At 45.6% G+C, this 18,679-nt stretch overlaps 1 protein-coding gene across 2 annotated transcripts in view; it reads left to right on the top strand.

The window, feature by feature from the left end:
* TPD52L1 (TPD52 like 1) overlaps positions 1 to 18,679 on the top strand; it is a 183,603-nt gene continuing 164,924 nt past the window's right edge. For both annotated transcript variants that reach the window (XM_044291503.1, XM_044291502.1), the window contains exon 1: positions 1 to 59. In XM_044291503.1, coding sequence (XP_044147438.1) covers positions 38 to 59 — 22 coding nt within the window. In that variant the 5' untranslated portion in view covers positions 1 to 37. The remainder of the gene's footprint in view (positions 60 to 18,679) is intronic.

Here is an 18,679-nt window from a genome sequence, read left to right as displayed (position 1 = left end):
TAGTCACAGATACAATAGCAGCCTCAGCACTGGAAGCATGGAAAACAAGCGACAACCAGGTCAGTCAGTCTGTCACTTTCTGTATGTCTGACACCCGCATTCGGTGCACACAGTCACTAGTGCCACTACACTGTCACACCTTCACTACCACGCATTTCAGTCCATGTAACCTGACAACTACCTAGAGCTGGTTCTTATGGTTAACTAGTTCACGGCACACTGGAGGAGATGTAATAAAGTGTGACTGCCGCCGGGTACTACCACAGGATAGGTACTACCACAGTATAGGCATTACCATTGGATAGGTACTACCACAGTATAGGCACTACCATTGGATAGGTACTACAACAGGATAGGTACTACAACAGAAAAGGTACTACCACTGGATAGGTACTACCACAGTATAGTTACTACCACAGGATAGGTCCTGGCACTTGGTCGGAAATACAAAGAAATGTGTGTCTATTATATCTATAACTAGTCTTTATATATGTTTATCAAATATCTGTGTATCAATATCTAATATATCTATTTATTATTTCTGTCTGTTTATTATATCTATCAACACTTCATTTATATCTAATGTATCTATTTCTTATGCCTATGTATCTACAGTATCTTTCTATCGGCCATATCTATCTAAGGTAGCTATCTGTCTGAGAGAGAGAAGGAAAGACATAATGCAGTTTTCAATAAAATATAGCATTCTATCTATCGAAGTATCTATCTCATATCTATGTATCTAATATCTATATACAGTATCTATCTATTATCTATCTATCTAATGTCTATCTATCAATGTATTCATCTCATATCTATGTATCGCTGTATCTATCTCATAGCTATCTATCTAATATCTATATACAGTATCTATTATCTATCTATCTAATATATATCTATCGATATATCTATCTCATATCTATGTATCGATGTATCTATCTCATATCTATATACAGTATCTATCTATTATCTATCTATCTTATATCTATATACAGTATCTATCTATTATCTATCTATCTCATATCTATATACAGTATCTATCTATTATCTATCTATCTCATATCTATATACAGTATCTATTATCTATCTATCTTATATCTATATACAGTATCTATCTATTATCTATCTATCTCATATCTATATACAGTATCTATCTATTATCGATTTATCAATCTATCTAATATCTATCTCATATCTATATACAGTATCTATCTAATATCTATCTAATATCTATCTATCCATCTAATATCTATCTATCGATGTATCTATCTATCGTATCTACCCATCTACTCTATCTATCTAAACTACCATATCTATCTGTCATCTATATTGAATATCTATCTACTGTATCTACCTATCTAATCTATCTATTATCTATCTAATATCTATCTAATCAATCAATCGATCGTATCTATCTCAAACTTGAGAAAGGCCTCATTGTGCTGGGCTGAAATGTTATGTGGGGTCAATGAAGTGGGTCCACCACCCTTTCATCCACTTTTGGAGTGCTGTATCATTTTTCTGTTTTTGGAATATCCTTTCACCTATAGCCTGCAGTCTTGAAGGGATTGCACCCAGTTGCTTAGTTGGCAGTGCTCCTGTATTTTCTGTTTTATATCTAATCTATCTATCTATCCCATATCTATCATTTTATCTATCTTAAATCTATCTATTGGGATTCAATGTAATTTAAACATTAGGGCATCTGTTTTTGTTCTTCATGCCAAAGTCACTTAATGACACAGTTTCCATACATATCTATGACATACATGAGTTAATTACTGTCTTTTACCATTTTATTAGGCAGAAGATCAGGAATGATAGTAGCAGACGAGTTCATAATATTTTGTTTTATTTTGCCAGTAGATATATTGTAGGATGCAAGTGTGAGTGGCGGTATTTATTATCTGATTACCTCTAGTCCCTGATTTTTTAGGTCACAGAACTGCATAAATATGTAAAATAAAATTGATGTCAGGCAGTATTCAGTGCACCGTTAATTGCAGCTCACAAATCTGAATCCCTTTTAGGAAATAGCGAATTCGTTTTTCAGCAGGGATTCTGGCTTAGACTCTTACTAGAATATTATCCTCACTATATTTGCACAAACACTGTAGATTATTAAGGGAGAAACATTAAACATTAAGAAAAAATTTAGTTTTAATATATGCAAATGAGCCTCTAGGAGCAACACGGGCGTTACCATTACTCCTAGAGGCTCAGCTCTCTATACAACTGCCGCGCCTCTGCACCTTGAAATACAGGGCCAGGCATGATCACATTTACGCTGCCTGGCCCTGTCAATCAAAGTGGAGAGGGCGCAGCAGTTGCAGAGAGCAGTGCCTCTAGGAGTAATGTCAATGCCCTCGTTGCTCCTAGAGGCTCATTTGCATATATTAAAACAAATCTGGTGACAGATGCCCTTTAAGTCTGTCTTTACTTTGTGCAGGTGAGACTAATTAATGTAATGGAAGACAGTAATAATGAATTTTGCTTAAGTGTAATGTGGTTTAGCCACTGTCAGTGAAAGTACGCCAGGGGGGTTGCCTGGAGTGGAGATGCACCAGGAAACAGGTCTAATCACAATAGTGGCTCTAAAACAAAGACCACTTTGAAAAGTGGCAAGATCTGGCGTCGATGGATAAACGTTGCATAATTTTGCACAATTAAAGACGTGTCAAAACGTGATAATTTGCCCCATAAAATAGACGTACTAAGGCCTCATGCACACGACCGTTGTTTTGGTACGCATCCGAGACGCAGTTTTTGAGGCTCGAATGCAGACCCATTCACTTCAATGGGGCCGCAAAAGATGCGGACAGCACTCCGTGTGCTGTCCGCATCCGTTGCTCCGCAAAAAAAATATGATGTCCTATTCTTGTCCGTTTTGTGGACAAGAATAGGCATTTCTACAATGGACCACCCGTACCGTTCCGCAAATTGCGGAAGGCACACGGGCGACTTCTGTTTTTTGCGGACCCGCGGTTTGCGGACCACAAAAAAATTGAACAGTTGTGTGCATGTAGCCTATGAATGTCCCCCTATGTCCTTTCTTAAAAGGTTAGTGAAAGGCCTCATGCACACGGACGTTTTTTTTCACGGTCCGCAAAACGGGGTTCCGTTGGTCCGTGATCCGTGACCGTTTTTCCGTCCGTGGGTCTTCCTTGATTTTTGGAGGATCCACGGACATGAAAAAAAAGTCATTTTGGTGTCCGCCTGGCCGTGCGGAGCCAAACGGATCCGTCCTGAATTACAATGCAAGTCAATGGGGACGGATCCGTTTGATGTTGACACAATATGGTGCCATTTCAAACGGATCCGTCCCCATTGACTTTCAATGTAAAGTCTGGAGTTCTGTTATACCATCGGATTGGATTTTTCTCCAATCCGATGGTATATTTTAACTTGTAGCGTCCCCATCACCATGGGAACGCCTCTATGTTAGAATATACTGTCGGATATGAGCTACATCGTGAAACTCATTTCCGACAGTATATTCTAACACAGAGGCGTTCCCATGGTGATGGAGACGCTTCAGGTTAGAATATACAAAAAAACTGTGTACATGACTGTCCCCTGCTGCCTGGCAGGTGCTGCCAGGCAGCAGGGGGCAGACCCCCCCCCCCCCCCCTGTTTTTAACTCATTGGTGGCCAGTGGGCCCCCCCTCCCCTGTTGTTAACTCGTTGGTGGCCAGTGTGCGCACCCCCCTCCCTCCCTCTATTGTAATAATAGCATTGGGGCCAGTGTGCGCGCCCCCCCTCCCTCCCTCTATTGTAATAATAGCATTGGGGCCAGTGTGCCCCCCCCCCCCCCCCCCCGATCATCGGTGGCAGCGGAGTAGAAGATTCATACTTACCTGGCTGCTGGCTGCTGCGATCTCTGTGTCCGGCCGGGAGCTCCTCCTACTGGTAAGTGACAGGTCTGTGCGGCGCATTGCTGTCACTTACCAGTAGGAGGAGCTCCCGGCCGGACGCAGACATCGCAGCAGCCAGCAGCCAGGTAAGTATGAAAATCTTCTACTCCGCTGCCACCGATGATCGGGGGGGGGGGGGGCACACTGGCCCCAATGCTATTATTACAATAGAGGGAGGGAGGGGGGGGTTGGGGGGGTGCGCACACTGGCCCCAATGTATTAAAACAATAGAGGGAGGGAGGGGGGGGGTTGGGGGGGCGCGCGCGCACTGGCCCCAATGTATTAAAACAATAGAGGGAGGGAGGGGGGGGGGGGTGCGCACACTGGCCACCAACGAGTTAACAACAGGGGAGGGGGGGGCCGCACAATGATATTCAAACTGGGGAGGGGGGGGGGTCTGCCCCCTGCTGCCTGGCAGCCCTGATCTCTTACAGGGGGATATGATAGTACAATTAACCCCTTCAGGTGCCGCACTATCATATCCCCCTGTAAGAGATCGGGTGCTGCCAGGCAGCAGGGGGCAGTCTTGTACACAGTTTGTAGTGTATTCTAACTAGAAGCGTCCCATCACCATGGGAACGCTTCTGTGTTAGAATATACTGTCGGATCTGAGTTTTCACGAAGTGAAAACTCAGCACTGAAAAAGCTTTTATGCAGACGGATCTTCGGATCCGTCTGTATGAAACTAAAACCTACGGCCACGGATCACGGACACGGATGCCAATCTTGTGTGCATCCGTGTTCTTTCACGGACCCATTGACTTGAATGGGCCCGTGAACCGTTGGCCGTGAAAAAAATAGGACAGGTCATATTTTTTTCACGGCCAGGAAACACGGCTCACGGATGCGGCTGCCAAACGGTGCATTTTCCGATTTTTCCACGGACCCATTGAAAGTCAATGGGTCCGTGAAAAAAAACGGAAAACGGCACAACGGCCACGGATGCACACAACGGTCGTGTGCATGAGGCCAAATAGAGAAGAAGGGGCCCTCCACTAGTTCATTATCCCAAGGGTAAGGGTACTTTCACACTAGCGTTAAAGTTTTCCGATATTGAATTCCGTCCTAGGGGCTCAATACCGGGAAAAAAAACGCATCAGTTTTGTCTTAATGCGTTCTGAATGGAAAGCATTCCAATCAGTATCCATCAGGATGTCTTCAGTTCAGTCACTCTTTCAATTTCCATTGAAATGTATTAATGTTGGAACCAGCACCAAGTGTTCTGGAAAAACTGATCCGTTTTTCCAGTCTGCGCATGCGCAGACCTTTAAAAATGTGAAAGAATTAAATACCGGATCCGTTTTTCCAGATGACACAGGAGAAACAGATCCGGTATTTCAATGCATTTGTCAGACGGATCCGCATCCGGAAATAGATGCTATCCGTTTGCACACAGATTTTCGGATCCGGCAGGTAGTTCCGTTGCCGGAACTGCCTGCCAGATTCCTCTAACGCTAGTGTGAAAGTACCCTAAGAAAAGACCCATCATTTGGAATGCCTTACCATAGGTGGTAGTACAGGAACATGTACAACATCGTGACACCGCACTGCAAATAATCAATTCAGTCCCAGGCTGCTGCTCAGACCCGCCAGAAGGCCTAAATGACATCCGTACAGATGCTGCTTATGTCAGTAGAAGTAGGGTATTCAAGACAGCGCCGCACAAATACAATAGCAAAGCTAAAAATTACATATAAAACTGAATATGAAAACGAAGATATAGGAAAAGGGGGAAATGATCAACTCATGATGCGTTTCAGCAGGGAGGGGTCAACTTCCTCAGATCAGTTTATTTCCAGTGTCTTCATGGAGGGTTTTAATACCCTTGACCAGGAAGAGCTCTTGTGAGCACTTCCAGGTCACGTGAGCTCTAGACTAAAAATGTATTAACTATGTGAAAATGTACTATATAGACAAAAGGAAATGATGGTGAAGACCACAATTGGCAAAAGGTCATAGCTAAGCAGCTGGTACAATGGAGGAAAAAGAATGAGAGACCACGAATCCAAAAGGGAAATTTTATATCCACATTGGAGAACATAGTGTACTTTAATTATAGAAAAGTGAATATCATCATAAGAAAATTAGTATCAAAGTGAAAGTGCTATCTTCCACTAAAGGATGCTAAGCAGAACGCAAAAAAATGGGAAACCAAGTGCACATTACCTGTAGACCAATATATAAGGTGATATTTCCTTTTAAATCAGGCTTATAAAAAGAGCAAAAGTTGGGAGTGCAAAGTTGGAAAACATAGACGAAGAGAAGAAAGGACACAAGATTCCAACGCATATGAAAATGAAGAACATCCAAAAGTGAGGGTGGAGATCATTGTGTTGTGGCCAGTGAAGTAAAATTATATAGATATAAAACTATAAGGATATAGATACTAAACAAGCTGAAGAATATAAAAAATATAAATACATAGTAAATAGAGTTAGAAAAGCACAATATGTCGAAATTACAGTCTTATCATATCCATACAAATCAAAAAGTTTATAGAAATAGGACCCTTAAAATACAATACTTTATTTCTAATTAGATAAAAATATCACCAAGCCTAATATACTGTAGAGGCTAACTCTGATGTACACAAATAACCGATAAACAAAAGTAACACAAAAACTAAATAACACACAACCACTAGCGTAGAGACCAATAGATTCTTAAAGGTAAAAGAACACGTGTTTTTTTCAGACAATCACAGTATGTTGTTGCTATTTTTTCAGGTATTTTTCCATAGCCTTCTGCATAGGGAAAACGCCTGAATATAACACGTGTGATGAAAAGACAACTTAGTTTTATGATGTTTTTGTAGCAGAAAAAAATGCCAGACTGTATAGGAGCTCCAAGGCTAGAGTACTTTCATATCGGTGTATTCTGGTCAGTATTTAGTTTTAGAACTTGTAAAACTAGAAGTAGGTCCAAAACATAAAGGAGGTACAAAGCTCCGGTAGACAGGGTGTGCGGACACAGTACAGAGGCAAATCACCAGTTCTTAAATCAAACTTCAGTGTTTATGCACACCTAAAGCAAAACCAAAACGTCACTTTCCAGTCTTGGTGTTAGTTCACGCACAATGGAAAGTCCACATAGCAAAAATCACTGTGTTGGTAGTTTTGCCTCCAGCAGTCCATATCAGGCTTTTAGGGGGCCCGTTTCCCTTACAGATGGGTCTCAGCCCTCCAGCACGGCACAAGACTCAGATCCCAGCACACACACCTCCTGAGCTCCACTGTCAGACTGAGGTAATCCTCCTCACCTGGCAGTGCTGGCTGTTTTTTTAGGCCTGGCAAAACCTGGTCTAGAACATGGGGAGTAGTCACCCACCCAGCACTTTGACTACTCCCAGTAAGAGCCATCCCGGATCAGCTATACAGCCATACTAAGTATTAAGGTGTCAAACAGCAACTGCTGCTGACACATAAAAAACGTCTCTTTCTCCACCGAGGCCAGGAACCTCCCATAGCAGCTGCAATGCCTGCTACCCTGGTAGTTACCTCCATGCTTGTACTGTCTCCTCGATAAGTTTTTGATATATAAATTTATGGCTCATGTAAATCCATATTGTCTATTGGCTGCTGAACATGTGCGGTCCACTCTCCTTCACTTTACAGGCTCCATTCTAGTGATATGTGCGGGTCCCAGAAATGGGAGATGGGTCAACACCTTTAAAGATTTAAAGATGTAAGTTTTCAGACAATTGTAAGAGGCAGCCCTGATCATCCAGCAACATTTCCAACACATATATATATAGCAGACTGTCATGTTTCCCTCCAGCCACCAGAGGCCACTGTGGCTGAGTAGGACAGTGAGAGGAGTTGTTTCCAGAGGACAAGGAGTTAAGTGTTTTTCCCGGGCTGAGCAGAGAGCCTGGGCTGAAGGTGTCTGAGTACACAGGAAGAAGGACGCTGTGCACTGAGAGGGAGATCCACAGGGAAGATTAGAGCGATTTCTCCCTGCCTGCTGTGACACAGTATCTGTGTGCTGTCTGCTGTAGTGTGAGGCACTTACCAGAGGAACTGTGAGTGAATTCCAGGCCCTGCCTGATTACACGTCCAGAGCTGCTGATTATCTCTAACCAGAGTTACAGAGACTACAAAGAGAGGCCAGAGCTGAGCCACGCTGAAGCAAGCAAGCAAGCAACCAGATCGGGACCCAGACTGTATCTGCCTGCATGTGCCGGACACCGAACTGTGAGTGCACTGATGCTAACCTGAGCTAGGGCATAGTGGAATAGGATTTAGTTTAGTGCACTGTAGAGGTGCACCCCGGGTAGCGGGGACAGATAGGACTACCTAGAAGAGAGTAGCCTGCTATTGTCTGTACTTGTGTTTGTGATTCATTTGTGTTCTTTATGCAAATTTCCATTATCTTTATTGTGAATTCTCAAGCTGTTCATATTGTAAATCTGCTTCTCCGGCAGTTAGAGTTCTCTTTTAATAAAGCCGGTTTCTACTTCAGCCTCCTTGTCTGCTGCACTGTACTTGAGTCCTGCTCTACGGTCTCTTCCTCTGCTGACCGTTACAAGTGGCGCTGCGAGCAGGGTACAGTCACAGAGATGGAGGCGGCTGAAGGCAATGTGCATGATGTTAATGTGAGTACCTCAGGCAATGGTGGAACCCTTGCAAGGGCCCTTCCTATTGGCACGTTGTTCAACTTGCTACCCAAATTTGATGGCCAGAACATGACACTGTCAGACTGGGTGACAAGGTTACAGAGTGCTGTTAGGATTTACAATGTCAGCCCAGAACTACAAGTAGAAATTGCTTTGGCCGCTCTCGAGGGTGAGGCCCGAAGAAATGTTCTCCTACAACCAGAAGCCACGCGCAATACATTGCAAGAGATGGTGAGATTCCTGGAAGAAATATATGGGGAAACAGCCAGTGCAGGGCACCTCCGGGCGAAGTTTCTTTACCGGATTCAACGGGAAGACGAAGGTGTCTCTCAGTACGCTACAGCCCTACAGGAAGTGTTGGCCGAGGTACAAAAAAAAGAGGCAGATGGGGTTACTGGCATGGGACCCATAGACCGGATACTGCGGGAACAATTTATTCTGGGGCTCTACAGCAATCCCCTGAAACAGGCTCTGCGGGAACGAGTCAGAGTAGACCCTACCCTAACCTTTCGACAAATTTTGGCAGAGGCCGTGACGCGAAACAAAGAAGACGGCTATGCTTCTGGAGTAATACGGACCCAGACCGTTACACCCCCCGGGGTTACAAGAAATGAGGAAGCCCTGGTCAGAGTGGTACAAGACTTGCAGAGCTCCCTGAGTGCCATGCATGAAAAGTTGACACACCTGGAGAAACGGATAGAGTCGCGCCATACTACTGAGGCTGCCTATCCAGCCCGACAACAAACCTATCAGGCGACTCCGTGGGTTCCTACACCCGAATGCCCTTATGCTAGTTTACCATACCATCAAGCCCCTCATTACCCTTCAGTGGGGCCATCCAGCCAAGCTCTGAGGGCACCTCCCACTCGCAGGCTAAAAGTGGGCCGTCAAGGGGCACAGTGTTGGCGGTGTGGAGATCTAGGACATTTCGCCAGAGAGTGTCGGAATAATCCAGCTGGACGCCAAGAGCCGCCGTTAAACTACCGACCCCTGCAGTAGTGGGGCGTACTGCAGGGGAGGTGGAGAGCCAAGTTACCCAGCAAAGCTCCGAACACCTGGTCGCAGGGTGCCCCACTATACGAGCTGAGTTCGAAGGTGTTCCTGTCGACTGCTTAGTGGATACTGGGTCTCAGGTGACAACTATGCCCGAGTCATTCTTCTACCGTTACTTTCAAGCGCTGGCCAAGCCAGAACGAGAGACACTGGTCCGGGTTACAGCGGCTAACCAACAACAGATTCCTGTCACAGGGGTCGTGTGGATGAATGTACGGCTGTGTGGACAGGAAGTGGGGCGGAAAGGTATCTTGTTGGTCCCCGAAACGTTCAAAGAAGATGTGCCGGTGATAATGGGCATGAATATCCTGCGAGAATTGGATCAGATCATGTTCACCAAACGGGGGCCGGGTTACTGGAAACAAGCCACCCCGCACAAACCTACCCAGAAAGCATTTCAACGGCTAATCCGTTTTTGTGGAACACAGAAAAGTGTACCAGCACACCAGGCGGTGGGAACGATCCGAGCGCCAGGAAAGGCTACCTTCACCCTTCCCCCTGGTCAGGAGACCATGCTGACGTTACCCGTGGGAACTTTCCGTAATCTTGAAGGCATGGAGGTGTTCGTTGAACCAACAGGCCTAGAAGAGCTGGGTCAGGACGTCCTGGTGGCCCGGACACTGGGAGTGGTCCAGAATGGACGAGTACCCATAAGAGCTGTGAATGTGGGATATCTAGAAGTTCCCTTGACGCCAGGGGTGGAACTGGCTCGTGTGTACCTACATCAGGGAGAAATCCTGAGTCAGAGAGAAGTGACTCTAGCTCCGGTAGGGGATGCTGGTTGGACCCTGGCAGTTACTGCCAGTGCAGAAGAGGCGCCGACCCCAGAATGGAATGGGGGAACCATCTTGGATCAAATGGAGATAGATGTTAAGGCTCTCAGTTTAGACCAACAGCGAGCAGTTGAAACCATGCTGTGGGAGAATCAGGCTGCGTTTGCCCGCCACGCCGATGACTTTGGCTGCACGAATGCTATCACACATGAGATACCGACGGGGGACACTCCACCAATTCGGGAGAGATATCGACAGATTCCGCCCAAGTTGTACCAGGAAGTGAAGACGCTATTGAAACAGATGATAGATTCCGGAGTGGTGCGGGGAAGCCAGAGCCCTTGGGCAGCCCCAGTGGTGCTTGTCAAGAAGAAGGACGGCACTATTCGATTTTGTGTGGATTACCGGCGGTTGAATGCTTGCACTGCGCGAGACTCATATCCTCTGCCACGCATCGAGGAGTCTCTGACGGCTCTAGGACGAGCCAAATACTTCTCCACCCTGGATCTAGCAAGTGGGTACTGGCAAGTACCAGTGGCTGAGCAGGACAAGGCAAAGACAGCATTCATACTCCCCATGGGGTTATTTGAATTCAACAGGATGCCATTCGGACTGACTAATGCCCCTGGAACCTTCCAGCGGCTGATGGAGAGATGCCTGGGAGACCTGAATTTTGAAGCCACTCTGATATACCTAGACGATATCATCGTATACTCTGCTACTTTTCAAGAACACTTGAATCGGCTAGGGCAGGTACTCGAGCGACTGCGATCCCATGGCCTGAAGGTAAAGCCAAAGAAGTGTCATCTCTTCAAGAGGGAGATCGAGTACCTGGGCCATAGGGTGTCCCAAGACGGAGTGCTACCGTCCCAAGACAAAGTGGCTGCAATACGACAATGGCTAGTGCCGAGAACACTGCGTGAGTTGAAGGCCTTCCTGGGACTGACTGGGTACTACCGGCGGTTCATCAAAGACTACGCAAAAATAGCGGGCCCTCTGAATGAGTTGTTGAGAGGAACGGCTGGGCAACCCAAGGGCCAAAGTATCCCCTGGGGACAGAAACAGGAAGAGGCCTTCCAGGCCCTGAAAGAAGCCCTGACATCGGCTCCCATCTTGGCTTATGCCGATTTTGATAAACCATTCATCTTAGCTACTGATGGCAGCTCTACGGACTTGGGGCAGTCCTGTCGCAGGTACAGGATGGACATGAGAGAGTGATCGCTTATGCCAGTAGATCCTTGCGAGATACAGAGCGAAACCCCCATAACTACAGTTCCTTCCGGCTGGAACTCCTTGCCCTGGTGTGGGCTATGACGGAGAAATTTGCAGGATATCTGACAGGAGCTAAGATCTTCGTACGGACGGATAACAATCCCCTGGCCCATCTGGGTACAGCCAAGTTGGGAGCCCTGGAGCAACGCTGGGCGGCTCGCCTCGCAAAGTATGACTTCTCAATTCGCTACCTCTCCGCTACAGAGAACACTAATGCTGATGGTCTCTCGAGGGTTACTTTTGAAACTCCAGTAGGGGATATGGATGAACAAAAGGAAGAAGATGAAACTCCTGACTTCCGCAAGTTCGCTCCCCCAACAGTCGCGGCCCAGACAAGTGGGGAGGCCCGTAAGCTACCCAAAGCATTGGGGAGAACTAATGAAGAATGGGGCAGATTGCAAGATGAAGACATTGGACTGCAGCAAATGAAAAGCTGGGTAACCCAGTGCAGGAAACCCAACAAAGAAGAAAGGACTGATCTGGATGCCGAGATGAAGTCCGTTCTACATCAATGGGACAGACTGGAAGTGCATGGAGCTGTTTTGTTCCGCAAGTGGCAACAGCCTGCCGACCTAGAGGCGAGGTGGCAGGTAGTGATACCCAGAAGAATGGCACGGGAGATAGCCAAAGAGGCTCATGAGTTTGGAGCTCACTTCGGGCCAGTCAAGACATACCAGTGGCTGCAGCGTTATGTGTATTGTCCGCGACTGGAGGCCACAGTTGAAGAAGTTTGCCGACAGTGTCGAGTGTGTGAACTCACGAAGAGTACAGAACAGAGAGCACCCCTACAGTCCATCCAGACCACAGAACCGCTGGAAGTGTTGATGATAGACTATCTTCTTGTGGGACAATCGTCAAGAGGTCCACAGTATTGCCTGGTCATGATCGACCACTTCTCCAAGTTTGCAGTAGTCACCCCAACTCGGGACCAGACGGCCGAGTCCGCTGCACAAGCCATTTGTCAAGACTTCATTCGGGTCTATGGGTGTCCAAAGCGGATCCATTCAGATCAAGGGGCGTGCTTTCAAGGAAAAGTGATGGAAGAGCTACATCGACTGTACGGCATTGAAAAATCCAGGACAACTCTTTATCATCCCCAAGGAAACGGAGCCTGTGAGCGCTTTAACCGCACATTGCTGCAAATGCTGAGGACGCTAGAGGAAGACAAGAGGGCACACTGGCCTGACTACCTGCCAGAATTAGTCTGGGCTTACAATAATCGTGTCCACACCACCACCGGTTACACCCCATACATGTTACTGTTCGGTAGGGCTGGTCGAGAGATCGTGGAATTAAACCTAGAACAGCCAGAAGACCTAATAGAGCGATCAACCACCTCATGGGTGAAAGAACACCGTCGGCGTCTCCAGACCATTCGCCGGTTGGCAGGTCAGCGGTTACAGGAGAGAGCTCATACAGACCGTCCTCCAGTTCAGGAGGTTCCATTGCAGCCTGGGGATCGGGTACTGGTATGAGAGAAACGTCCCAGAGGCAAGTTGAGTGAGCGTTGGGAAGTACAGCCGTATAAAGTGATCAAGAGAGTGTACCCTAATGGTCCGGTCTACGAAGTGCAGGTTGAGAATGAGGAATTTGCTTCACGGACTCTACATAGGAATATGTTACGGCCATGCCGGTCCAAAGATCCCGCACCTGTTCAGAGGACACCTCCTCCTGCCCCATACTCAGAACTTGTTATCTCTGATGGAGATTATGGTGAAGACTGGTGGACTGCTCCCAACACTGAAGAAGCCTCCCAGGTTACAGTTGATGAAGGCACTGTCACAGAACCATTGCCAGCCCGTAATGGAGAGGGGCCCTCGGAAACACCCAAACCTCCTATTGTGGTGGATGAATCCAGACTGGCAGTTCCTAGTGGAGAGAGTCAGGTCGTAACAGATAGCCAGGACCTCCGGAGATCCAGTAGGCTTACTGCAGGGGTTCCACCAAACAGGTACGCTGCTGATGAGTTCATTTGGTCCACCTGTATGTATTGTGGACAATGTTGTACTGCTGTATAAAAAGTTACATTAACCATTATTTCTATGGACTATATAGCAAGGCCGAGGACGGCCACCTTTAAGTGGGGAGGCATGTAAGAGGCAGCCCTGATCATCCAGCAACATTTCCAACACATATATATATAGCAGACTGTCATGTTTCCCTCCAGCCACCAGAGGCCACTGTGGCTGAGTAGGACAGTGAGAGGAGTTGTTTCCAGAGGACAAGGAGTTAAGTGTTTTTCCCGGGCTGAGCAGAGAGCCTGGGCTGAAGGTGTCTGAGTACACAGGAAGAAGGACGCTGTGCACTGAGAGGGAGATCCACAGGGAAGATTAGAGCGATTTCTCCCTGCCTGCTGTGACACAGTATCTGTGTGCTGTCTGCTGTAGTGTGAGGCACTTACCAGAGGAACTGTGAGTGAATTCCAGGCCCTGCCTGATTACACGTCCAGAGCTGCTGATTATCTCTAACCAGAGTTACAGAGACTACAAAGAGAGGCCAGAGCTGAGCCACGCTGAAGCAAGCAAGCAACCAGATCGGGACCCAGACTGTATCTGCCTGCATGTGCCGGACACCGAACTGTGAGTGCACTGATGCTAACCTGAGCTAGGGCATAGTGGAATAGGATTTAGTTTAGTGCACCGTAGAGGTGCACCCTGGGTAGCGGGGACAGATAGGACTACCTAGAAGAGAGTAGCCTGCTATTGTCTGTACTTGTGTTTGTGATTCATTTGTGTTCTTTATGCAAATTTCCATTATCTTTATTGTGAATTCTCAAGCTGTTCATATTGTAAATCTGCTTCTCCGGCAGTTAGAGTTCTCTTTTAATAAAGCCGCTTTCTACTTCAGCCTCCTTGTCTGCTGCACTGTACTTGAGTCCTGCTCTACGGTCTCTTCCTCTGCTGACCGTTACACAATCTTGATTATCAAAAAGAACTGCCAAGGGTGCCTGAAGGTGCAAAAAGAATGGAGTAACACAAGTGAAGGACCAGACTACAGACACAGTTTGTGTGTAGTCTGTAACCATGGAGACGCACAGGTCTGTATAGGAGTTGTATTCACAAATGGTAGGATATTTGTAATTACAGCTTTTGTACAGTTATCTGTTATCACTGAGGGCACCAAAAAGTAGTGACAGACATGCTGATTTCAGTGGTCTGTCTGTTATTTCTAGAAAGCATGTATTCTAGTTTTGTAATAACTGACAGATATCATGTATAGATTTGATATCTGACATTTACTGACACAGGCAGCAGCACAGGTTTTACTGTACTTCAGCACTTAATTTGAATATCTCCTTTATCCGCTCATATTGATATATGGCCATTACTGAATCATGTTACTCTAATCACAAGACAGCTTTTATTTTTAGCAATATGAGTATATTTCAGTGTCAGGTCTAGGCACCAGAGTCTTAATGGGTCCAATGTCTGAGTTCAGCAATCACCACTTTCAATAAATAGATTGTTCAATAATGTTGGAGACATCACCAGTTACTATGACTGACACATGGATCAAGACATCTGACTGAAGCCCTTGCACCATAAATGCAATTGTGTTATCATCCTTCGATGCCTGCACTGCCCAAACATCGGGCAGTGTAATACCACCTTAAGAAGAAGCCTAGCTCAATGCTCATGGCAGGGATAAATGGCTGAATCCCCGTAGGGCATTGTGGCTGGGCCTGGATCTGTGTGGGCAAATGTGACTTTAATGGCATCATTGTGGCTGGCCTGTAGGTATCTGTGGCTGGCTTTCTGGGGGTGAACTGTCGCTGTCATGGGGAGCAAGTGAAGGGGTGGTCAAAGATGTCTAGGTGGAAAAGTCTTCAGAACTAAGTCATAGCTAGAAGTCTTCATGCTAGTCTGGGCCAGATGGAAAAGACATTGAAAGCGAGTGACTGCAACATCGAAGGTGTTAAAGGGGTTCTCTGGGATTTATTTAAAATGGCCATCAGCAACCTGTCCTAGAATGTGAGCAGGACTGGTTACCTCCACTTGCAGAGCTGTCTAGGGGCCTGAGGGGGCAGGGCCTTCCTACACTGTACACTGATGATAATAGATGATAATGCTGAGATCCTGCCTATGATATGTTATCATGGCTGAGCAGCCTGACAGGAAAACTCACCAATATGTAGGATATACAAGTGCCAAAGTGTAGTAAGGCCCTGCCCCTCACCCCCCTCAAGGCAGCTCTACAAGGGGAGCCAACCAGTCCTGCACACATTGTAGAACAGGTTGCTGGCAGCCATTTTCAATTATTCCAGGAGAAACCCTTAAACTGTGAGTAGGGGAGATTTATCAAAATTGGTGGAAGGAAAACTGGCTTAGGCCCTGTTCACATCTTGGTTTTGCTGCACATCAAGTGAATAGCTTTAGACATACAGTAAAGTATAGAAACTTATGCAATTTGATGGTTGTCTATCCTTTTTTAAACGTATACATTTGACAGATGTGCATACATTTCCATACGTTCGAAATGTTCGAAAATATTTATGGGGTAATTTATTTAGACTGGCAATTTAGGCACAGGCCTCTACATAACAGCGCATGATCTGCTGGCGTACACCAAATTTAAATTTACATCAGCACTTAATGCATAGATTTAAGTCATTTTCTACGGCAAAAACCTGCGTAGAAAATGGTAAATGAGCCAGGCCTGCTGGCCTGCCCTCTTACATGTCCATGCCAGGCCCCCTTTTTTGGCGTAAAATGGTCAAATGTTGCAGATTATGCCAAAAAGTAGTGTATGGTATTTTAAGTTATTCTATCCTGCAAAAACCTACAGAAATCTAAGCAATGACAAATGGAGTCAAAAGTATGCACTTCTAAATTACATTTCCCCAATTATAGTCTATGGGTATGTCAAGCGATAGGTTTCTATATGTTTTTTCTGTTTACAAACATATCTGCTTGACGTACAGCAAAAACGAGATGTGAACAGCCCCTTAGTTGTCCATAGCAACTAATAAGATTCCACCTTTCATTTTTCAGAGCCTATTTGTAAAATAAGAACGATCAATCTGATTGGTTCATATCGGCAACTAGGACAGTTTGTCTTTGTACCACTTTTGATAGGTCTCCCCTAGTGGATTGGATTTAAAACTTGTTTATTCTGTCTCTGATTGAGTCTGATCAGTACTTTGTTCACTTGTCCGGTGTGTGGTGGTAATAACTGATTAGTGTATGGTGATATATTTTTAGTCTTGGTTTAGAGGTATTTAGTCAATGGGATCCATGGACTAATGCATTCTAAAGTCTCAATATGAATATGTTCACACAAGACAAATACTCTGTGGGTTTGCAAGCGGCAAATCCATAGCATTTTTCACTACCAGCAAAGTACTGTATTTTCTGCCCTATAAGATGCAGCAGCCCATAAGATGCACCTAGCTTTTAGAGGAGGAGAATAAGAAAAAAATATGTTTCATTAGACCTCAGATCAGATCACCAATCAGACCCCCAATGTTAATCAGACCTCAGCTGACAGCCCCAATCAGACCCCCCAGTGTTAATAAAACCTCCGATCAGACCCACAATCAGACCTCAGAAAAAAGCCCCAATATAAATAAGATGTCCCCCCAGTCAGACCTCAGATGAGACTCCCATACCTCAGATGAGACTCTCATACCTCAGATCCGACCCCCATACCTTAGATCAGACCCCCATACCTCAGAGCACTTAAAATAAATCAACTTACCTCTCCTGCTCCAGGCGCCGCTGCTCCTAGGATCCAGCTCTCTTCTTCTTCCTGCCGTGCAGTGTGCTGTGATCCAAAGCGCACAGTGCGAGGTCACATCACATCCAACGGCAAAGGACCAGGAAGCGGAGAGTACAGAGCCCGGGAGAGTGCTGCATTCACTGCTTCCTGGTCCTCCGGTACTAATGAGCGCTACCATAATTTTCAGTTCCATGATATACTATGCATATTTGAAATTTTCCTTTGGGGAACCACCTCTCTAGAAAAACATGTTAATGTCATTTTCAATGGTAGTCTCAAAGAGGAATCAAAAAGTTGTTGCTGTTCCTTCACTTCTTCATGCTGATAAGAACAGTATGTTTGTGTAGCGTACATGTTTGCTCTGCGCTTTTCCATTGCCATATTAAATAAGACTGAGGTTCAGTTTGTATGGCAATGGAAAAGCAAATTGTGCTTCAGCAAAAATGTACACTGTAGAGCTGTAGCAGGTCTTAGCCATTTATTGCTCTAGAACAGAGGTCACAAACCCTGAGAACTCCAGCATGCCCCATTAACTTCTATGGGAATTCAGAGAAGTAGCTGTAAAGAATAAATCAAGGCAACTGGACGTATTGTAGATTTATTGAAAACGTTTCACTCGTTCTTCCAACAAGCTTTCTCAATTCTGAGTGACTGTGCAAGAATTCTCTGGGAATAAATATGTAACTGAATCAACATCTGGTAATTATACCCAGCATGGGGTCAGAGGTCATTATACCCAGTATGGGGTCAAATGTGTTGATACCATTATCCTAATTGGAGTCAGTGGAGTCAGTAGGTGATAAAGACTTCCCAGAAAAAGGTGTCAAGACAGCATTGTATGTGGCAGACAATAGATGTCTAACCCCCCCGCCTCTATTCAAACTTGGCTTCTCCATTTTTACGTAGATGGCCTCCTTCACACCTCGTTTGTACCAATCGGCCTCCTTATCCAAAACACATACTTGACTGTCTTCAAAGGTGTGACCTGTCTGCCACATACAATGCTGTCTTGACACCTTTTTCTGGGAAGTCTTTATCACCTACTGACTCCAATTAGGATAATGGTATCAACACCTTTGACCCCATGCTGGGTATAATGACCTCTGACCCCATGCTGGGTATAATTACCAGATGTTGATTCAGTTACATATTTATTCCCAGATAATTCTTGTACAGTCACTCAGAATTGAGAAAGCTTGTTGGAAGAACGAGTGAAACGTTTTCAAGAAATCTACAGTACGTCCAGTTGCCTTGATTTATTCTTTACAGATATACCATGACCTGGATAAATGAGAACATTCAACGACAATTCAGAGAGGTGTTGAGGAGCAGCT

The sequence above is a fragment of the Bufo gargarizans genome, chromosome 4 (genome assembly GCF_014858855.1).
Source record: "Bufo gargarizans isolate SCDJY-AF-19 chromosome 4, ASM1485885v1, whole genome shotgun sequence".
NCBI classification, from domain to species: domain Eukaryota; kingdom Metazoa; phylum Chordata; class Amphibia; order Anura; family Bufonidae; genus Bufo; species Bufo gargarizans.
The sequence above is the reverse complement of the archived record's forward strand: the minus strand, read 5'-3'. Positions and strand labels throughout refer to the sequence as shown.